This window comes from Solea senegalensis, linkage group LG1, assembly GCF_019176455.1.
Source record: "Solea senegalensis isolate Sse05_10M linkage group LG1, IFAPA_SoseM_1, whole genome shotgun sequence".
In the NCBI taxonomy this organism is placed as follows: domain Eukaryota; kingdom Metazoa; phylum Chordata; class Actinopteri; order Pleuronectiformes; family Soleidae; genus Solea; species Solea senegalensis.
Window position 1 is genome coordinate 14,856,496 of NC_058021.1, and position 23,568 is coordinate 14,880,063.

General features: G+C 39.2%; 2 protein-coding genes across 2 annotated transcripts in view; both read right to left on the reverse strand.

The window, feature by feature from the left end:
* Nucleotides 1-571: 571 nt before the first annotated feature.
* Nucleotides 572-16,647, reverse strand: mfsd14a2 (major facilitator superfamily domain containing 14A2). The gene is made up of 12 exons (XM_044020914.1): nucleotides 16,401-16,647; nucleotides 13,460-13,555; nucleotides 11,263-11,325; nucleotides 9,731-9,858; nucleotides 9,317-9,431; nucleotides 8,878-9,096; nucleotides 7,248-7,361; nucleotides 6,136-6,207; nucleotides 5,516-5,628; nucleotides 3,923-4,020; nucleotides 3,316-3,473; nucleotides 572-2,818 (listed from the first exon to the last, which is right to left on the reverse strand). The coding sequence occupies exons 1-12, from the start codon at nucleotides 16,482-16,484 to the stop codon at nucleotides 2,606-2,608; spliced, it is 1,473 nt and encodes a 490-aa protein (XP_043876849.1). The 5' UTR covers nucleotides 16,485-16,647; the 3' UTR covers nucleotides 572-2,605.
* Nucleotides 16,648-17,517: 870 nt separating this feature from the next.
* myo9b (myosin IXb) overlaps nucleotides 17,518-23,568 on the reverse strand; it is a 29,724-nt gene continuing 23,673 nt past the window's right edge. The window contains exons 30-40 of the mRNA XM_044046614.1: nucleotides 23,486-23,527; nucleotides 23,279-23,390; nucleotides 23,120-23,193; nucleotides 22,828-23,020; nucleotides 22,427-22,555; nucleotides 21,340-21,445; nucleotides 21,127-21,258; nucleotides 20,877-21,000; nucleotides 19,432-19,532; nucleotides 19,174-19,301; nucleotides 17,518-18,572 (exon numbers count right to left, since the gene is read on the reverse strand). Coding sequence (XP_043902549.1) covers nucleotides 18,295-18,572; nucleotides 19,174-19,301; nucleotides 19,432-19,532; nucleotides 20,877-21,000; nucleotides 21,127-21,258; nucleotides 21,340-21,445; nucleotides 22,427-22,555; nucleotides 22,828-23,020; nucleotides 23,120-23,193; nucleotides 23,279-23,390; nucleotides 23,486-23,527 — 1,419 coding nt within the window. The 3' untranslated portion in view covers nucleotides 17,518-18,294. The remainder of the gene's footprint in view (nucleotides 18,573-19,173; nucleotides 19,302-19,431; nucleotides 19,533-20,876; nucleotides 21,001-21,126; nucleotides 21,259-21,339; nucleotides 21,446-22,426; nucleotides 22,556-22,827; nucleotides 23,021-23,119; nucleotides 23,194-23,278; nucleotides 23,391-23,485; nucleotides 23,528-23,568) is intronic.

Sequence of the window (23,568 nt, forward strand, 5' to 3'; positions counted from 1 at the left end):
TAACTTCACACCATTTTAACCCAAACATATGCTCCACACAAACATTTCATTGTACAATAAACCTTTAATAAATAGTTTGTCATTAGTTTCCCATATTTACATAATAACCACCATTTACTTATGTTGCCATACTCATGTCTTGGCTAAATTTAGGCACACAGAGAGGGGTTCAGGCCACAAACCACATGATCGTACTAAAACCAGGAGTGGCTAGCAGGTAAGTCTTGAGAAATATACTGTATAATAATTAGAGAACTGCACCATACAACCAAATAGACCAAATGGTGGTCATTATCTTCTTGAGCGATAAATATGTACATTTACTTGATGTAGTACACATGATTTCCTTTTTTTCTACATTTACAGTCGTCTGCGTGTAAGCTGTACGCAAGTGTACGCTGGGCTGGTGCAGAATCTTGACAAATTTACGAGGGGTCTGGATTTTATCGTCTTGGTCCAAATAGATGATAAATAAATAGAAAAGATTAAATTAAGAGTAACATCCTTTACTTTGTGTATTACTGAATTAATTAATTTAAACTACGTGAAAGGCCAAAATGTTGAGGGCGAGGTGTGGTCGACGTCTCCGGCCTGGTTCTCAACATTCAGTGACTTTGAAAATGTGTTAACTGAAAAGGAGAAATGCTTGATATTGAAGACTGAAAACAGAAAAAGAAGAAAAAAAAAACAAGCCTAAAAATGACATTTTAAAAAGACATATAAAAAGAAGAGTGTTAAAACTTAAATCTTGAGCCAGAGACATCAAGTCAAAAAAAGCAAAGAAACAATATCCACACCACTCACACATTCACGACGCGTATGAAAAAGCAACCGAAATTGGCACAAAAACATGACGTCACTCGAGGGATGTTGAAATCCAGCGTCAGTTACTTAACAGTATCTGTTGTAATTTTGTTTAAATGCACTTGACATTTACCTTTTTTTTTTTAAATTAAAGGTTTTAAAATGGCGACTGGAATCATTTAAACCGGTCTTTAACAGTCATCGGGACAAGGAAAGAAATAAAATAAAGAGGGGACACACAGCGTCGACCTGTGAGGAGAAAAGCAACAGCAGCAGTTTACAATGTGAAATTAACTTTCTTTTTTCAACATTGAAACTCGAGAAATACTGAAGATTCTGCAGCTGTTTTTCATCCCTCAATATTGAAGCTGCTGTTGCTGCTTTCAGGCAGGTTCATGCAGATGCTGTACAGTGACCAAAGCACTCCCCCTTGTGGACAATCTGTAGCCTGTTAAATGAGGTGCTTGACATCTAAAAGTTGAGTCTCTGAGAGAGAGATTACGTGACACCGTTTATCCGTTTTACACCAATCTGACTCAGTTGACATTACATCACAGCCCTGCAGTGACAACACCGATCGGCTGTTGAACCCAATGATATTAATTCAAACTCCCTGCATTAACAGTCGGCATCACTCACCACTGACCGCTGATAAGAGACTTTCCAGAGTGTCCAGCTACTAAATGGCCCGGAGGCTGTTTGAAATAAAAGCATCTCTCTGCAAAACTCAAACCTGTTGGTGATAAACGTCAGAAAACTGAGTGACGGGAAGGACGTTAAGCAAAAAAAAGAAGAGGAATAAAAAGTGAGTAACGGCTCCGATGGGAGCGATAGTGTAAGATTACAGAGCCTCCTCAGACCTGGGTCTTCATACAGGTCACGTAATGTGTCTTCTTTATGTATATATTCATTTATCTCAAGTCACGTCAAGGCAACATTTGTTTCTTGGATTAAAATTTGAAAGCACAACTAGCCTTTGGATTAAACAGAAACATATACAACCCAAAATGTAATCCTAACCTAGAGAATGGCAAGTAAATGTTGAAAAAACAAAACAAATGAATTAAGTGGTCATGTATGCACACACTTCAGTCTGTTAACAAGTGTGATATTTAAACAAATGGTGGTCTTACAAAGCCGTTTCTAAGTAAAACTGTTTGACCCCGTCCTCGCTTCTGTGAGACGCCACTCACAGGTTTACAGCTACTGTGCATTCAGAGGACAAAAAAAGAAAATGTGTGTTCCCTTCTTGAAAATGTTGTCACAGCAGAACTGCAGTGAACCATGAGACAGGCCGAGCTGCCACTTAACCGGCAACACAGGAACGAGAATTATCACACAGGGATTTAGTGACATTTGAGAAACTCTATGCTCACACTCTAACTAAAACGCTTTGTTTCTGATTCTCACCAGGAGGGTTTTGGGGGTGACCTTTGCTGTATGCTCTACTCTGTTACCGTATTATAGAAACCAGGGATTAGAGTCCAGCTCAGCCGAGTCACACACACACACGTTTCCAGTGCAGCCTGAAAAATACTCACTCTCTCATTGAACAGGGTCCTCACAATTACCCTGCTTTAAAAAACACACACACACACACACACACAACAGGGCTGCTTAGGAACAAGTGCCCACTTTTGTGCTGTGGACACAAACACGGACACATACACCTCTTCTGCGGCACTCAAGTCTCATGTGCGCCTGAGGTGCGAGTGTGTCTGTACGGTAAAATGTGTGTACTTTGTCCATTTGTGCAGGCGTTTGGCTGGGGAGTGCGGGTGTCCGCCCCCTTTAGCTAAGGTTATACGCTGCTGTCCTCCAGCAGAGGCTCCTTGCCCTCTGCCCCGCTGCCCTGGGGGCTGTGGGAGTGACTCTGTGCCCCGTTGCTGTGCTTCTTGTAGGCACCGGTTCTCGGGCCGACCCCCGTGTGCTCTGGGATAAACAGGGCGACCAGCAGAGACAGCAGCACTGAGCATGCACCGAAGAGGAAGGGAGGACCTGGGATGATGGAACTCTGCAGAGAAGGAAGATAAGATGTATACTTTATCTCATGGGTTTTAACAGTTAAATATCAAAATAGAAGGATAAATCAGGGTTGTCATGATCCTAGAATTTATTTCTGATGCCCAGCGAAAATACTCGATAGTCAATATAAATTTCAAAGCCACATGGAAGAGGATCATTTTCAATAAACATCGGAACAAACAAGAGGATTTTAAAATTTGACTAGAACGAACTTTGTAGCAATTTTCAATATTTTAATCCTAAGAAAACACGTCAATCCAGTCAAGATGCAGGTTCTTATGACACTGTTGCAAACAGGGATGCCATCTTTTATGACAACCCAAGGATAAGGTAATTATTTGCATTAATACATAAGAAATAAACTTTGTCCAATAATAAAAAACAAATAAACAGTAATGGAGTAATTAAATAGCCAAAGCTCTATTACCAAATGCGTGACATTATTTGTACACTGCACAGGACTCAGTAACCTAAACGGATGTTTACCTCATCTGTGGGGTTGGCCATGTTGACTTTGGCACCTTTCTCGGAGCCGTCTGTGTCGCTCAGCTCCACGTGGAACAAGTAGAAGACAAAACCATAAAGGGCAGGACCCAAACCATTACAGAGGCCACGGATTCCTGTAATCATTCCCTGGACGACACCTGCAGATACACACGGACACAAATATTAACTGATCGTGAGCCAATTATTGTTAGACAGAGCCAGTGACATTTCATTACAAAAGACTTTTGTAATTACAGAAGAGCACAGTGACTTCTCCTGGTCAAAGGATTGATACTGTGATTAGATATTTGACAATTTTAGCAGTAATTGTAAACAAAGAAAGCAAAGTTCTGACGCATTCATTCTAAAGCCGTGTTTCCACCGAGTGGAATGGTTCGGTTCAGTAAAGTACATATTTTTTTGAGTTTACAGTAGGAACAGTACCAAAATAATTGACCCAACAATTCCCGTGGCCGAACTGTACAGTGATGGAAACGCGGCTTAAGTCAGAGTCAAACACTGATGTATTCTTGAATTTAAGATGCTATTGTTTTGGTATTATATTACCAGGAAATCCAACAGTTCTACAAACAGATCAGAAACGTACCTTGTTGGTCTGGATCAGCATTCCGGGACACGATGGCGCTGATGGCTGGGAAAGTGATGCTGGACATGGCTGCCACAGCTCCAGCTGCCCACATCATCCTATAAACACATGTGAGCAATACAAACTAAATGAAAAAAAGGTTCTTCCAGAGTAGGTTTAGTTAAGGCTTTTGTGGATAAAGTTTGTGCTCAAAATAACATATACACTAGAAGAAATCATGGTATCATTTTCCTTTTGATAGATGATTTTTTCAGTGAAACACTGAAAGGAAGAGGAGTGTAAAAACAACTTCTTGCCCTTTGCCTGTCCTACCTCTACCTTCTGTTTGTGAATTTTAACCAGGACTTAAAGACCTGGGGTCTCATTTAGTGTCCATTTATAAATCATGATCAACTTGCAATTCAGCACATCTTTAGCGAGCTTCAGCTAAGGCCCATACTTGACCATAAATAGTCAGAAAAACCTCCCAGGTTGATATTCATTGGCTGGAAAATCATATAGAGAGGTTAAAAAAAAGAGAGTGGTGTTTTTCTCTTTAAAAGAATCAGTACATTTTACAGTTACTCCATTTCCCAGGTCAAAACATCAAAAGAAACCTATGGAGCTGATCTCATTTCAGGACATGAACATGAAACTGATCATCTGCAAGTGGATGGTGCTTGTATGGTGAAATCACCTTGATACACAATTTGGCTTTGAAGCAAACAAGCAAAATCTTTAATCGGAAATAGTAAATAAATAGTTTTCTGAAACATATCGCAAACATACTTCTGGAAATAAATAATTTCAGCCTCTTTTTTTAAATCAGTCAAACAAATATCAATACATTGACTCCATTGATAATAGTCCCAGATATCAGACTACTGTGCCACCACAGGGTGTATGTGCATATAAAAAGGCCACCACCTCAGTGGTAATGTTACCTTCAAGCTTACCTTTAAGCTATGCTCCCCTCTAGTGGTTTGTCAGGGGATAACAACAGTAGCTAGGAATTCTAGTTCAAAACTGCACTTAAAAATACAGTCTTCCAGTCATTTCAACTGACCGAGGAAGGATACTGACTGACACACAGTTAAATGTAGACAAGCGGCTTCAGCTTCTTCAATGGAATTTAATGTGAGCAAAGAGCGTTAACTCATGCTGAATCATGAAGACTGTGGTTTTGTAATAGGTCTGTAAGGTCACCTCATGCCCAACATTTACACTCACCAGTTTTGCTTATAGAGCAAACAGATGCACAGAAGATGTCATCATTATAGAACTCCACACAGAGTTGAGCCATTTAAACATCCAGATACCTGTGCAGGGATGATTTTCATTGACTACAGCGCTGCCTTTGACAAAATCACCCCTCACAGTGAAAAGCTACTTGACCTGGACACCACCCTCCTCCTGCTGCTTTCTCACAAACTGTCAAAATCGGGTGCCACTTCTCCTCCAGCCTCACTCCTCCCAGTCTGCAAATGAGCCGAGTGTGTGTTGGTGTATAAATGTAACTTAAATGCGTTGGGTATGCTCTGGTATACTGGGGGGTAGATATGTGTGTCAAGCTGTATGTGCGCATATTATAAACAAGTTGAAGGAGATACTGACCAGGGCTGAGAGCCGAAGCCGTACCACGCCAGCTGGAGGATCTGGAAGCCGAGGCCGAGCAGTATTGTGTTCTTATTTCCAATGGACCGCATCAGGATTCCCAACACCACCGTCTGTGGAAACAAAAGATATACTTTCATTTTATATCCCTGTCACTCTTGACACAGTTGTAGAGATAAAATATTCTGTTGATAGGATTCAAAAAATCAAATTACATGTGACAAACAATATTGCTCCAAAGCCCATTTTTGGAAGAGGTATCCCACTTACTGTGTGTACGGAATGTAAATAAAATCTGTCTCACTTATTGGGATGGTGCGATGGACATGGAGGTGCGTGTTGAAAGCATGTCAAAATCGTTTTTTGTGATCGGTTCTTCCACAAATTGCGCCACTGCCCTCCCCACAACCTTTGAAGACTTTTGGGTTTCGCTTCCTTATCCATACTGACTGTGTCTGTGAGCAATGGCTTTGCTAACTTTGTGGATTTAGGCCATAAACATTAAACTACTTTCAGTTTAGAGAACTGCGAAATACTACAACACAATAAATACAATAAAAACATTGGGGGGCTGCTCAACGTTGAGGAGAAACCAAACATTAGTAAATTTTTTCAAATACCTGAGCTAGTATTGAGAGGATCCCCACTACAGCGATAAAAGCAGCCACAGTCTCTGATGAGAAGCCTATAACCTGAGGGTGAGGGAGAGAGAGAGAGACAGAGACAGAGACAGAGACAGAGAGAGAGAGAGAGAGAGAGACGTGAAACAATACAAGTTAGGACATGACCCATTCATCTACAGAGCAGCATGCACAAACACAGGAAGCCCCTATTCACACTCTTCAATAAACACAATTAAGGGAGGAGATTTGTCCACATTGTTCTGTGAAAACTGCATCTTGCAACAAAAAAAGTGCAAGTCTTTATTTTCCCCTTCATTGTGTTCTTAGGTGTATTCAGGTCAAATATGTTACCCTTCAACACAGGCAGCAGAGGTAGAACAGCTTGTGTGAAATGTCTAGAATGACACTGAAGGCAGAAAGGTATATGATTAACTAATTTGGTAAAAAGAGAACACACGGGTGTGGTGAGTAATAAAGGCCTAAACACTCAAGAGCGGCATCGCTGTCTTTGTCAAGGTGGTAGAAGGAATAACAGCTCTGTGTGTGTGCGTGTGTCTCACTTGCCCGACTGGTTTAACTGACTGTGTTTACACAAAGTTAACAGTCCTCTGTTCAGACAGTTTAGAAAAAGAGAGGTCACACCTCATCAGTCTGTTTCGGAGCAGCGAGCTTGTTCCAGATGCTAACAGTCTATAAATAACTACCTGTCCATTTTTGGCACCGTGCGTTCGCAGAAGCACTGGGTTTCCCGCTGTAGCATTTTGCTGAGACACATAATGAATTTTCTCTATTTGTTCAAGCAGAGAAATAGGCAACTCAGCAAAGCTGCTGATCCAATCCTGGATATAATGCAAGTGAAAGTGGGCACTCTGCAAATTTCAACTTGCCATTTTGTCCATTTTCTGCCATTAGAAACATAAATTACTGAAGTAGAATTCTGTTTCATGAATGAGCCATAAGTTTAACCCTGAATAAAAATATAATCTTAAAAGAAATCAAAAAGAATACCCTGAGCAAAAAAACAACAACTTTATATCAAACACATCTGAGATATATATATGTATATATATATATTAAAAAAAAGCATTTATGTTTAAGAAGAGCCATACCTGTCTGAGATAAAGGAAGAAGCTGGAGTACTGGCCAGCCTCAGGGAGGTAGGAGAGAAACACTGTGATACAGATGAGCAGCACTGTGGAATCCTGGCCCACTTTACGCAGAGACTGGAAGAGCGAAGAGAAGAAGAGAAATTTAAATGCATGCTGCAAGAATGTGTAACACAGATATAATCACCTTAAGAAAAGATACTGTATGTTAATAAAATTGGGTAGTTCTGAATCCAGCAAACATGCTGTCAACTTCCTTCTTTCTTGCTGCAACTTGTGACTTTTACAACTGAAATATCCACTGACCATTGTCTTGATGAAATGGTTAGTTGTATTGTTTTAGGGAAGCAAATTATGGAATGGCTATTTTAAACTGATAAAAAAAGCTGTTCCTCTGTAAAATGTTACAAAAGATGTTTAAAAAGAGCACCAGCATGCCGCTAACCATTCCTGTCCAGGGTTGTTTTACTCACTTTTTTCTTAACATAAACAAACAAACATGTATGTGTGCAATGTTATTCTTTTACATGGGATATTGCAGAATCATTTCACTTTCAACTTTTAAATCGATATTTTTCGGGGGCCATAACGATTACAAAAACAAAATAATCAAAACAAATCGATTGTTACAAAATGGGGGCTTTTGTTCGGAAAATAATTCTTTTATTATTATAACTGTGTCCAACTTCCTTTCCCGCTCGTCATCCGGCAAACAGTGTTGCCAACTTAATGACTTTGACGCTATATTTAGCAAGTATTCAGACCCCTCCAGCAACTCTTTTTCAGAAAAGCAAATTAGCGATTAATGTAGAAACTGACATAGAAGCACATATCCATCTAAAGGTCTTTGCACACCATCCCCACTGAAGCTCCATTACAACATGACTTCTGATCGTTAAGCAGTGTGAACCTAAATGCATCCCGGCCCACAGTGAATGACTGCTGACTTAAAATAACGTCCTCTTACTAGTGAACACAAAATGTTTTACACTTATGTGTCTCCTGTACATAGATTTGTTTGTCTTTTGTCCACACTGTCATCACTGACCACCACATATTGATTCGGCATTTTCGTTTCACATTTTAAGCCAATGCAATCTGATTTCATTGCAGAGCTTTGCATAGCACATCAATTCACTCAGCCATTCTTTGCCCTTCTGTCTCTCTCTAGCCTGGGTGAACCCAGCAGAAACTGCCAGCGATTTGATTTTGCTCTGCAGACACATCTGACAAGGATGCCATTTTGGCCAACTTCAGACTCTACTAAAAAAGGCGAAGCAATCAATCACAACCCCCTGGCATGCTAGCTTTACATCCAACATGGCGGCCAAGAGCAGCTGTCTTTCCATTTAAAAGCGACTTGCTCCACGGAGCTCCCACACTTGTTAAGACGCTATTACTAGATAGACAGAGGTTCTAGAAAACATTTGTTGTTGACACACTTTTCATCATTCAGCACACGTGGTTATATTGTTATGTACATATTTAAAATAGAAGAGAAGTGAAATCTGATCAGAAGCTGTCGCTTCACAATCTGGAACCAAATGTTGTACGGTTGAATAGAACTTATGCTGAACACTCGCTCATCAACACTGCTAAATGATCATTGAAGAGGGCTGTGTTTTCCACTCACAGCAAATGGGTCCGCCTGTTCCCAGGAGATTGGTGCTCCCCATGATGCTGGCCTCATCTTCTCTGGCAGCGACTCTGGTACAGCCACTAGGATGAAGCAGATGTCGAGCAGTGCGATGGCTGTGGCCAGGATCACCACCAACGTGTCACCATAGGTCACAGACAGGTAGGCTCCAATGGCAGGGCTGGTAACCAGGCTGGCTGCAAAGGTCGCCGATACCTGGGGAGGGAGGACACAGCAGAGCAGAGCAGAGGTGAGCAAAACATGAAGCAATTGTTCTTTTGTGGATTCCTCTTTTATATTGGGGCTTTTATTTTCTCTGAATACTGACCATTTTGTTTAATCTGATAGACGAGAGACAGTTATCCAATGATAATTCTTTTATGTAGTGTTTACAATGTTTATCCACATATTTTAAACATGGACAGCCACTCCTTACCAAACCGTATGCTGTGCTCCTTTCATGCTCCTGCGTGATGTCGGCCACGTAAGCAAAGATCACAGAGAAGGTGACAGCAAAGACGCCAGACATGGAGATGACTGCAAAGTACCACCTGCAAAAAGAAAACACAAATTAAATAACCACACGTAACAAGCTATTGCTTACTTCAGGGTCAGTAGTCTGTCAGAACGTAGTTTGGTTCTATTAAACTGGAAGGAGAGGTTTATTTGATTCTGCAACCTTTAATAAATATTTCAGAGCTTCAGAACTTGATATTACAAAATTAATGCTATGGAATCCCATTTTTTAGCCATTAGAATCACACAAGTGTGCTTTAAAAATATTTTTGACCATTTATTTGTTTTGTACCAAATAATGCATGTTAACTGTTAAGTTTATTTCTAAACTCACCATGGGCTGATCTTCATCAGTGGAATGGGCGCACACGTGAAGAAGACTGTTAGCAGCAGGAAAGACTTGCGTCCCCATACGTCTGACAATGCTCCAATCAGTGGAGCGCTCAGAAATGATAATAGGCCCTAGAGGGGACATACGGAAAGATGGAGGATGACGTGGGATAACAGAATTGAAAAGGAGAGAAGTTCAGTTAAATAGAGAGCTGTAAATGGATAACTAAAGTGACGTTTCCAAGTCAACAAGCACAATGATTCATGTACAGACAGTTGACAGTGTCAACACAGCTAATTTTGCAACGTGTAGCATTTTAGAGTTTGTCCACTGCAACAAGTTATAAAATACAAACTCCACTCAACACACGCTTATCAATGTGGTTTACATTCACAACATTTGCTGGTAGTTGCAAAGTGTTTCTTGAACACAAAAGGTTTTCTTGTCACAAACAAAACTATAAAACCCAAAATAATTATAGGTCTTCTTTTTCCACCCGTCTTCAGACACAGACCATCAAATTGCACATACTGCTGATCTATGTGGTGGCCAGGTGAGGGACCAGTGCAGTAGCTGAGTGTAAACATGCAACATAACTTTGTCACACAAGGCATTGTTAAACAAAAACCGTCAGTCCGATACTGGTCAAAATCACTGGATTGGACACTGGACAGATCAAAATGTAAAATCGGACACAATCCAAATCCTATATATCACTTGCTTCACTATGCACAAACTGTAGAAATGCAAATAAAAATCAGCAACAGCATTTTAGCTGAGTCGTATTGTGGGCTGTTTGTTTCTATTTCATGGGAGAAGAATATTTGTAACAGTTAGAGAATTATGTCTTTGAAAAAGCTTGAAATTGCACAAATGCATTGTTAACAGCTCCAGAATTTAAAAGGTCTTATGACTTGTGTTAGTTTGTAATATCTGTAATTGACACAAAAGTGCCACTGTGCCATCCCTACAACAATAAAAATAAACAAACTTGCAGTACCGAAAAAAAATAGTGTTTACTAATATCATGTGTCCAAAGATCACAAAAAGTGTTCAGCTAAAAGGCTAATGATTATTTAATTTAAACTGTGAAAAATTAACATAAATATAAAATAATATAAAAGATGGCGTACACACACAGTGCTTAACAAATGTATTAGACCACCTGTCATGAGAGACAATATATATATATATATTTTAGAAATCTTTCACACCCTTGTTTAAAACTAAAAATATTGTTAATATTTATTTGCCAAATAAAATAAATTCACCTTTTTATACCCAAATTTGAGCTGACTCGCTGGGCTTCTCTGAGAAGTCAGAAATTCATCTAGCATAACATTCACCCACTAAAACAAATATTTATTTATTTATGATTTTAAATGGATAACAATAATAGTTATATTTTAGCATTACAAATATCATGCATTCCATTAACATGTAAAGTACACAGTAGTCTCAATCTAAATATGTTATACTGCTGCTATTTCAGAGACAGAATATTGGTCCCCTGTTTTTCCTCTGTCATCTCTTACCTTGACACCATGAATGAGCCCATTCATCAGGAATGTGTGTTGGGGGAATGTTTGGTGTAATACCTGGAGAATAAAGCACAGATAACAGCATATGAAGCCCCCTTGTCGACAGAAAACTGCATCACAATTCAAACTGTGACATTCTTCAGTGTTCAGGTAGTTTAGTCAGCATTAAACAAAAACCTGTCCATTCAACAAATAACGGAGGATGGAAATTAAGAGAAGACATGACTGAATGATTCTATCATGGTGGTCTGTTGCAGAACAGTCAAGAAATGCTTAAAAAGTACAAAAACCTTTTTACAAGGTTTTGACCCACATGTTGATAACCCAAATGTTCCCACACTGCTGACCGGAAATATGGATGAGAGGTGAAATGTCTTCAACTTCACTCAGGTAGTCCAATTGCTTTTTTGTTGCAAAAACTGACAAAGTGGCTTTCTTTGGTGTATACCAATTGTTTTCATGGTTACATGAGCCATTGATGTGTGTTATCAGATGGCCGAGTTCTTTGACCTGTTGTTATGCACAGTTACTCAATGAATAAACAGAACTGTGAAACAGTGAAAACCGGCGGTTACAAAGACAAAAAGAGGTTTGTAGCCTCCTCAAACACTGATATATAGACAAATCATTGAGACTTGGTTTACTTCATCTTTCTTCGATGTGTAATGTTATACATTATCAGACCAATAAAACACAGATATGCAGATTTTTACATGACAATTATGGTTTGTGGACAAAACAAGACAATTCAGAACAAAGCTTTGGGAAACACTGAATCGTAATTGCAGCCCTAGTTTTAACTTTAATCATGGAAATCAATACATATGCCTCACCATAACATTGAGTTTGGTTACAGATTTACTGTAATGTAACTAGAATTTAAACAGGTGGACACTAGATTCTAAGATCAATGTAACTTTGTAGGCATGCAGGAAAAGAAAGGAGGTCACTTATAGATCAATTCAAAGTTCACAACGTGAAGCATAAAGTGTTGCATACAAGTGCCTGGTGTGGGAACAAAAAGCTTTTAATTTAATTGAGGACACGCGAAGCTCGACTGAGACTGGAAAACAGGATCTGGATATTGTTCAGGGGTAAAGAGGGAAAGCTCGTGGCATGGCTAAGAATCTCCTTCGTTTCCTCAGGGAGTCAGCTACCCAACCCACACCAACCGTTGCTGCTGGATACTAATGAAGCAGAGTGCTCACTGGGAGTGGTGAAGCAGTCCCTCTCCTTTTCAGACACCTTCTGATTACTCCAACATGCAAATCCTGCATTCACACAGGAATCTTGAGGACAACAAACCCCCACTAATTAATTCTCAACAGTTACACACACAACTATCTCTTCAAATGAGAGCCTGCAGGAAAGCACACATTATATAAGACAGTCTGGTCAGGACATGTGGTTCACAGATGTTTGCTCATCATTTGCTGGAGATACCGGTTTCTACACAAACAAACTTACGTATGTGGATGAAAGTGCTCAGATATATGGAACTGGACATGAAATCAATAATTAAAGTGTTTGACTTGAAAAAGAAAAAGCAGAAAACTATTAAGCTATCTCACAATCCAACTAAACTTGTCTGTCTATAATTGTGAGGACACCCACTGACATGACACATAAATGCCTAACCCAAACTCTAACTCAAAAACCAAGTCTTTGCCCTAAAAGAGATGTGTGAAGTAAAAATATGTACACACATACACAACTTTTTTGAGGAAGCGTCAATTTATTTAAATCTTGCCAAATAAAACAGAAAATAACAAATGGTACCTCTTGAACATACCACTGTAGAGCACTGTGTGTAGTGAGTGTATAGTGTGATCTGCCTGGCATCTGTGCTGTAGCCTAACAACACCCTACCATGAGCCTTTAACAAAAAAACTCAGACAATACAACTGTTTGATGCCCTTTTCATATTTCTCAGTCCAGTAGCACCCAGCCTAACATCTGCCAATATACCCAAACAAAAACAACACCAGGCCTCATCCAGGGCCTTACTCGTTTGATTATGAATTCAATTATTCATAGGCACTGATGGGCCTTTAGTGATTCAATGGGAAATGACACTTGTTACAGAGGGTTTCAGAGAAGAGAGACGTAGGCATAAGAATATACAAAAAACTTTAATGTCAGCTTACATATCAGTGTGTGTCCATGTGAAAGCACATGCAACCAGACTTACCGCGAGCATCGGGGTGGTGAGGAGACCCCATGCAAAAAACTCCAGGAAGATGACCACCACAGCATGGTAAACACTGGGCTCACCGATTCCCTGAGGCTGGGTGGAGACACACACACACACAAAGAGAATGGGATTTAGCTGATAAGCAGTAAAACAACATATTGTCCGTTAAAGGTAGCTGGTGGCAACAGATCAAATGTAACCATTTCAAGGCAGTGATGAAACATCTGATCTTTTAGGACCACCCGCAGTTGAGTAAACACATTTTTTGAAGAAGTACCAAACAATATCACAGTGCTGACATCCGAGTACAACAAAGGCGCCCGAGACATGTTACTAGCCACTTCCTATATACAGCTACGGAAACTTATAGACAAGAATCACTCAGAAAAAAGTCAGAGCAGTCACTACATAAACACAGGTAACATTCTCAGTTTAAGTATTTTTTATATAATTTACATGATTCACATACATAATAATCAGACTCAGCTGCCAGAATAACTTAATTTAGACTCCTCTGATAACCGCAATTCAGAGGCCTGGAACCGGGTTTGAGTATTTTGATAGAATAGAAAGATATAAAAAGGAAGTGGTTGTTTTTCACATTGATATCATATCCAACAAGACAGTTGTACTTGCCAAAATGAAAAACAAGCCACTATATTAGAGTTTTCCCAGCACACTACTACAGTGAGACACGGTTGAGCTGTTCTGATTATATATTATATGTGTTAATTGTGGGTAAAACAAAATATTATACGTTCACCTTGCCTGGTAAATTGAGCTAATTTACCAGACAAGAAAGTGTCTATATAATACAACTACAAATTAAACATTAACTAAAGAAGAGGTAATAAAGTTGATTTGATAATACATCTGCTAAATGACACATAATGTTATAATACAATAACAGAATGATTTGTGTTCTTTAACAGGTCATTATAAATACAGACCTGTATCTGTAATATGCAAAACCCACTGGAAATAAGTCACTTCACTGCAGCAATAAAAATGTGTTAAAGTTGGTACTGGTGCTGTGTTTAATAAGAAACACGGGAAGAAGTGAAAACTGTACAGATTGTTAAGTAGGCCAGGGTTAACTTGACCAACACAGGTGGTACTTGTTTACCCACACATGCTTTGCAATTTCCTCATGAGGGGAGGTTGAGAAAACAAAACAGTATTAAAAGACTGGGTATGATTGAACCCCCCCCATAAAACATAGATGGTCACACCATCTCCTTTATGGGGAAAAGGAGGAACCATCTATAATGCCTTATCATACTGAAATGCTGCCACTTCCTCTTTAATAATTCCACATCCTTCTATTTATCTATAGATCTTATTTTCATCGAAGTCTATCAGATGCAATGAATGGGTGCTGAAGGCGAAAATCTTGATCTTAATGGGTGAACAGGCAGCCCTTACTACAGCATTATAGTACAGCAACAATAATATTTCTAAGGAAACTATAAAGGAAATCTATAAAGCCATGTGTTATTACTGCAAGAAAAGGTTCTTGTCCATTAGGACTACCTTCATAAGGATATCATAACTGTCTGCCCTGTGATATTTGTTTGGCCAAAGCAATACGCATCCCATAATCTGAATGGCCAGTATTTACAACAATTACGCACCAAGTCTCAATACACTCTTACAGTAAAAAGTCAAAAAACCTCTCAAAAACCACATCTTTTATATTATTTATGATGGCTCCCATGTGCCTCTCAATGTACTGTATGCATGCAACCAAAGCATATTACAGATCAGCCACAACATTAAAACCAGTATGTTGAGACTGCACATATATAGTATGTGTACTGTATATACACATTCAACAACATGCACCTATAGTGTTCACGTTGAACATAGCAACTGAAGATGTCAGTCATTATTATACTATAATAATGAATGACATCATGTAATTAATTTTTAGTTTAGTTTCATGGAATTCACAATACACAAAGACACATGGGTGTTACTGTATCGCACAGAAAAACAAATCAAGTTACCAAAGGAAATTAAGTCAAGTCTATATTTATATGTAAAAATACCAATAATTGAATTGAAATAATTCTTGACTTATTTCCCCCACAAATGACAATGACACATTTGGACAAATAACTAATCTTAATAGTATGGCTGACCGGTGTATATTGCCACCATTGTACAATGTATGATCAGCACATACAGTAGTTTAGTATGAGTCTTTAATCTGGGATCATTCTCATACTTAAGTCTCTTCGGCAGTGTTTCCAGTTTTTGTTAGCACTGTTTGTTGCTTAACTACCGCCTTGCTTTTAGCTACGTTAAGTAAACGGTGCAACACTGTAATGTCAGATAAATAAATAAATATTGTAGTTAACATAATCAAGCGGGGATGCGTTACGTTCTCCGACAAGTTAGATTACGTCGTTTATTTGACACTATGCAGGACAAAACATTCATGAAACACTTTAATCATGACAGGGTATATTGAGAAATGTAAATTAATGCCAAAAACCGTTAACACATATGCTAGTGTGCTAAAGTTCCCGAGCTCGTGTGATGTACAACTTGGTGCTGCCCTGTAACGATATTCGAACAAACGTGGAGTACAATTATCAATAAAGGATGTTTTAAATGTAATATGCGAATGTTCAACGGTGGTTGCAACGACAGACGATGAAGAAAAACATGACTGAGCCAAGCTGACGTGTAAACGGGCTGCTAACGTAGGCCGCTAACACGCTGCTAGTTTACAGCTCGCTAGGTTAGCCATTTAGCTAAGCGGTCGCAGCTAACGGGTGACTCTACCTGCCGGGGACAGAGCCATCAAATGCCGCCCCACACAGCTGCGTTTTCTTTAAGGAACAAAGCTACAGACTAACTTAAGCGGTCGAGAGCAAGAATAGCTCGCTGCCAAGTTAAATCAACGAAGATAAATAAATATTTAACTCACACTTCCTCCATCTTTTATTATAATTTTCTTTGCAAGAAGAATGCTGCGGTTCAGCCGCTTTTTCTTCTTTTTCTCCCCCGTCATTGTAAACTTATGTCCATTCTTGTTGTCAGAGGGTCATCGTTGCGCCGAGTAAAAGTCGAGGAAATGTGCTGTTTTCGTCTGCTACGCTGACAACACCTCGACACAGGGCTCCGAGCAACAGCTAGCAACGAGCTGCGGGCTAAGTAAATGATGATTTCTCATCTTCAACCTGACTTCCGCAACCAGAGAGGAGACCCGCCCCTAACATGCAAAGTAATCCAGAGATTGGTTGTCTTATAAACGTACAAATGTCACTCGAGTTTTGATTGGTTAAAAAAAAACGGTTGACGCTACCATCCTCGACTTGTCATTGGCAAACGTCACACCGCGGGTAACAGAGAGGAAATGCCTTAGATGGCATTATGATGAAAAACAAACATATGAACGTCTTTGTTGTAATGTGAATTTATGTTTAGTCAAATGTTTTAGACATAAAAATAGTATAGTAAAATCTCCACCTCCATTTTCTTAATAATACCTTCAAAATCACATGTATTTAAGGACTTGAATAAATGACAACTGGACTGAATTAATGATATGCAACTGCACCCCAATTGTATTGTTAGTTTTGAATTATTGGTTTATTTATTATTTATTTACTTTTGGTAAGTTTTCCAAGATTTGTGATCTACTTTTCATTTTTGGTCATAGGTCTACTTATCCTTGCTGTTCTCTTTCCTAGTTGTCTCTGAAGACACTGTGCAGGACAAACCTCATCACTACAACAAATTATTTTGTTGTTCTTAATGAATAAATATATATAGTCTCCTTTCACTTTCTATTTAATGTATTCAATGTTTACAGTATGTTGTATATCAATATATCAGAATATACATACATACAAAAAACTTACTTTTCTAAAGTTCTAGAATTCCATGAGACACTTGAGTTCAGTTGCTGACAAAATCAGAGGCCATCCACCACAATGTATGTTTGCAACCCCTTAACAAAATGTACATGCACGATGAAAAAATGTACTTGGTGAGACTGCAAAGCCTTGTCAAACCAAGAAAAACAACATGGGGAAAAGAAATTCAGTCAAGAAGGGCAGCATTATTATTGTTTCTTTTGTAGGTCGGTACAGTGATCACTCATAGCAGTCAGTATAAAGAATAGTCAGACAAAACAAATGAGCAGTTTCAATTAGTTTGAAAAAATGTCCCAGTGTCTGTACAAGGAAGAGTCTCTCTATGTACAAAGATAAAACTTTTTTTATGCCATCGTCAACAAGCTCAGGGTATGAACCATTGGTATGGGAGGTACTTGAATCCTGAATTGCTCCTCATTATGTTGCACAACTCGTTAATTAAGACAACACACTCAGTTTAACACAAACTATCCAATAGAAAAACCTTCTCTGAAATGTGTACTGTGCAATCCTGAATTATGTTTAAAATCACATAGTGATACACAGACACATTTAGACCAAGTTCAGACCAGGTATTCACATCAGACCTCAATAATCTGATCACATGTGGACAAAGTACGACTGTTTCCATCTGGCAGTCATACTTCCTCCTCAGGATGGAGAAGGTAAACCCAAGGTCTGAACAGGGTCATAGTAAGAACAGTTATTGCTGATAGTTCTTGATCAAATCTGCAACAAATCATACCCCTGAAGGAAGTGACCCTATACAACGTATCCCTTAAATAAACATCAATTCATACAGCACTTTGTTTCCATAGCAGCACTGACAAATGGAAAATCTGTACGGCAAAGTGCAGTTCTTTTTGCCGTAACAAGTCTTCTATGAACACATACACACACACACATATTCAAATATATAATAAGAACTCCTGGTGTTGGCGTTCAACTTGGCTCCTCATCTTCATCTATGTATGGGATGTCCAGGTCGTCAAAGCTCCCATTGAAAGTGCTGCTGGTGACCCGAGGCTTGCTGGTTGCAGAGGGGTGGTCTTGGCTGGGTAGGAAGCACATGGATTGAGTGACATCTCTCTTTTGTCCCGATGTGAACTCCAATTGTTTGTCCATTGACTGAGCCATCAGGCTTCTGACTCTCTGTGCCAGGTCAGGAGGTTTCGGTGGGCAGTCGGGTTTCTGGCTCTGAGTTAGCATCGTCACCTTTCCTGTTGGTAGCAACGGCAGATTAGTCAAGATATTTGGTCAGATATATTACAGAAATATTCATTCACATTGTGAAATGTTTTGACTCTTGAGAAAATTACTTTATACTGTAGCTTGTGCAGCGTGCAGCATTCCTCGCTCCTAAACTTTCTCCCGATCATCAATATCAATGCGTTCTGTGTTTCCTTCACCATTTATTTGGAGCAACTAATGTTTTATTTCAGGTCTGTGTGTGTTTTATTGTTTTTCTCTCCTTTCTTTCTGCCCAGTTCTGTATCTCATGGGAACACACTGTCACTTGTCCTCAATGAACCGGGTAACATGAACATTTATTATACCTAACGTTTTTAAAATATCCGTTATGAGCAGGTATAAACACTGCTGGCAGACAACACATGAAACAGTTTTCCCATAAGTGTTTCTGTCAGGGACTGGTCTACAGCGTCTGTCTACACACAGAGACAGAAGCCATTATCATGATGAAATATAGTCCCATGTACTATGTATGAAAGTGTTTGGACATAAAACAAAACAATGGCTAAGTTATGTGACTTGTTTTCTTAAACCAAGAGGAAGGTGAAAATACCTTACCTCCCTACTGACCTTCCGAATCCAGACTCCTCAGACGGTCCTCTAGGCTCTCTGTGCTCATTGATGATGATGATGAGTCCAGGTTATCGTTGTCAGAGTGCTCCTGCTCCAGGTCAGGTAACCTGTAGGCCAAGTCCATCCTGGCAATAACAACAACATGTACAACATGTAATGTAATGTAATGTAATAACAACAAACCATGATATCACTCAAAACACATACAAGTTAAACTGCTTTTAATTCGACTAAAATAAGAAAAACAGATCTCACTTTTCCTGCTTGATGGATTTGATCCTTTCGATGAGCGTCTTCTCCATGTCGTTAGTACTTAATTCCTCTGGAACAGTCAGCTCTGAGGGCTTTTCAACAACCTGCACACAGATCAGAACAGTGGTTGGAGGCAGATTAAAGATCAAGACACAATCCTACACCATGGATTCACTTAGATTAAAACAAGATGTGTTTTTATTTTTCATTTAAACTGCAGTTAGAATTATGTGACATAAGCAGACTATTAAGATATAATTGGGAAAACCTCTGAATTGAATGAAAAAATATTTTGAGGTCAAATGTTTAAGAATTAGTGACATCTAATGGCGAGACTGCAGAGTGCAACAACAGAGACACGAGTGTTAGTGAACTATAGCCATGTTTCCACCGAGTTAAACGGTTCGGTTTAGTACAGCACGCTATGTTTTTTTTGGGTTTCCATTAGGAATAGCACCAAAATAACTGGCACAAACTGTTCCATTTTTGGCACCCTTTCCTTGGGGTACCAGAGTAAAATGGTAGCCAGGCCGGCTCCAACCATGACAGTCAGCTGATTGGTTCACTCCTTTACGACCCATGTTTCCTCATACAAACTGGGCAAGAAAAAAAGAGCTACTGAATGTCCTCTATTGTCGTCACGCCAAGTGGCCATTGAGAACAGCCCACGACCCGCCTACCAAGTAAAGTTAATTTCTTATTATTTTCGGGATCTACAGGGAAAGTATCCAAAGATCGACGATTAGCGGGATGGCAACCCCTGTTCTAAAGCAAAAAAAAGTGATTATACACATACAACATACAAACTGCAATATAAATTAAATACAAACATAATGATGGGTAGAATATTCAATTTCTGGCAATAACCCCTCCGAAAAGTTACACAATTGACCCTTAACCCTTAGAACACACAGCATTTAGGCTGCTTTTTTCCATTACTTTATTAAAACGTATTGACAGAGGCTACAGGAATGTGCAGGAGTGTCTTTTTTCCATTTTCACCAACTATATAAACATAGCTGAGAATAAAGTAATCCATTTATTAAGAAATCTGATTGAATGCATGAAATTTAGAAATTACATTTGTAACAAGTGGGGTTGTCTCGTTTTTATGAACACAAATTAAATAAAAATGGGCTATTTTGTGACTTCTGCACAAGTATCACTACCCTTTCTGGGATTCCTTTTTTGACACAATTTCCAAGTTATACAACTGCAATATTCAGCCCTCTGCTTCGATTACATTCTTTGGTGTTACACCATGTTCAGGTGGCTCTAGTCCTCCAGCATACCTGCAGAGGGCCATGGCATTTTCCTCTTTGTTTGCTAGATGTGCCATACTTTTTAAATTGAAGGGTTCAAATCCTCCAACAAGAAGGTTAGATGTACTATCAACTGATAAAAACTATAAATAAAGTGAGAAATCTAATATTGTATTGTTCTCTCACAGTATTTTGCCTCTTGAGTCTGAGTTGATTCACAGCCAGGGCCTCTGCATATTCCAGCTCCTGGATATTCTGCATCTTCTCCGTGTAGCGTCTGAACTGCTCGGATATCAGAGTCTCCACACACCTGCAGACAACAGAGTCAATGATGCATCTAGCTTTTTAAAAAGGTAGGCGTTCACACTGGGCATGAAAAATAAGCAACTATAGCCCCTGGAGGGGAATTCCAGTTGTGTGCAGTATGATGACTTACCGTGTAGCCTTGCCTACATCCCTCATTCCAAGGAAGGGGTCGTCAGCATCAGGGGAGCGCAAGATGCAGGGGGCAAACACAATAGCAAGGGAGCTTGATGACATTTTATTATGCTCTTCTTCCTTTGCAACCCTGGAAAACAGAAAGGTCAAGATCTTGTGTGAATTCTCACTCACACCTATAAAAAACAATCACACGCCCAACACACCCTACCTAACAAGGTGAAAAATAAGCCGCTCCAGTGTGTTGTAATTAGAAGGAGGAAGTTCGTCAACCTTTTGGTATATAGCCCTGATTCTCTCTGGTTTCTCTGGCAGCTCTGAAGGTGGAGAAAAAAAAATGCATTTAAGACATTTTAACAACTTGTCAGAGTTGTGAAAATATCCATATGAGACACAAATAAACATATGTATGAAAAGATCTATATACAGCTAACTGGAAATGAGGCATATTAGAGACCTATTAAATATAAGGATTTGTTGATTTTTCCTGTTTTGTATAACATTATTATTGTAAACATTGTATATTATTATATCACTGTATCCACAATAATACTGAAGACTAATTGAAGACTTTATTTCTGTTTTAGATGTAACAATAGTTTGGACAAGACATGAGAACAGTACCCTGGACTCTGCTTACTATCCTTTGCTTTGCTGTATATAAAAAGGGAAAAGCAGTTTCCTGGAAGTCTGCTGTCTTGTTTTTATGTCAAATAATCACAACTCTGTTCAGACTTTTATTACCCCGACCAAGGAGATTGTGTTTTCATCAGCCTAAGATTGTCCTACTGTTAGCAACTTCCTGTCTACTGCTTTTGACAGATCAATTAACATTTGTTTTGTCATGGGAAGGTAAAGTATATTCCCACATAAATTTGGTAAGAATCGACCCACTGATGATGTCATAGAACGTTTCAAGAAATACAAATCTCTAATAATGGGTGTAAGAAAAAACTTAAAAAAAAAATAAAAAGTCATCGAAATGTGGTATGAGTATGCAGGATCAGACACTCTACCATCAGTAGATCAGGATTAATTTTGTCATGCATATGTAAGATGGTAAAAACTATAAGCAGATTTAGAAAGTTCCAATTCCAAAAATATGTAAATATATCAGGTGTTGGTATATGTTTAAGCCATGGGGAGGTCTACGCTCTCCAACTGCTTTTCTATCCTCTACGTATTATTTTCTCTTCTAATAATCTATAAAAAACGGAACATCCTTGAGTAAATGTTAACCCAACCCATGAGGATTTACATCAGAAAAAAATTAAAAGCTAATGTTTACATTTACTCACCTGCAGCATGCAAAAAGTCACTATAGAGGGAGTAGGTCAAGAGGGGATCAGGCAGCTCTCTGAGCCATCTTTTCACCAGACCTGTGATGGTGTGGATGGGGTAATTCTCTAAACACGCTGACTCAGGATCTGATTTCATGAGACAGAAAGAAAAAGAAAATTCACATCACTTTCAAATCTATGAAGGGTAATTAAACCCACTCTTTCGAGGCTAACTCAGCCTAAAGCTCTGGGTTTAAACACATTCCAAGAAGTGGGCAGAGAGCTGAGGGAGAGAAGAACAGAGGGAGAACGGGGAACAGTGAAAATTGAGATGAGCCTCTCAATCGCTCACACCGCACTTCAATGAGAGAAGAATTTATCATAGGATCTGTTGAAAGACAAGATCTGAAATGTCTTACTGGTCTCCAGAATCTGGTGAAGTTCCCTCGCGCGGCAGGTTGAGCCCGACTTGCGGTAAATGCCCTCAGTGTAGAGGCCGTTCAGCTCCACATGCATTAGCAGCATCTCCACTACCTTGGGCACAGGGTTGGCTTTACTGGTGAGGACACACACCTGCACCCCAAAGTGAAGGGAGCCAGGTACACTCTCATCCTGATCACAGGAAAATACAAAATGGGTTAATGTCACAGCTTAACAGACGGGAAGTCTTGAGAAGTTATTGTTAGGGGACATCAAAATGTCTGTACTTGCCTGCCTGGCACAGCGTGTAGAGCAATCTGTGATGATCTTTTTCAGGCATTTCTTGTGACATATCAACTTGCAAGCTAAATGAAAATATAAAAGACAAATAGTGATTCATTTATGTACATTATATTTTTAAGTTAAAAATATTGTGTTTGTTCAACACACCGCTGCACATGTAGGCCTTCTCCATCCCCCAGATGTAGGAGCCACACAAGTCACATGACTGCATGATGTTCACCTGGTATGTGCTGAACAAGTGATCCAGAGGATTATCAAGCTGCAGACACAAAGTAAACGCACAATACACTGAGGATATTCACCAAGATTCGTGACCAGGAGACATAACAGTGGAGATTAATACATTAAACGTACACATTTGTCCTTTTTCCTCCTCTTTTTTGTAACTTTAGTAGCCTGAAAGAAGCCAGAAGTTATACGAGAGTGAGTCAGGAGTT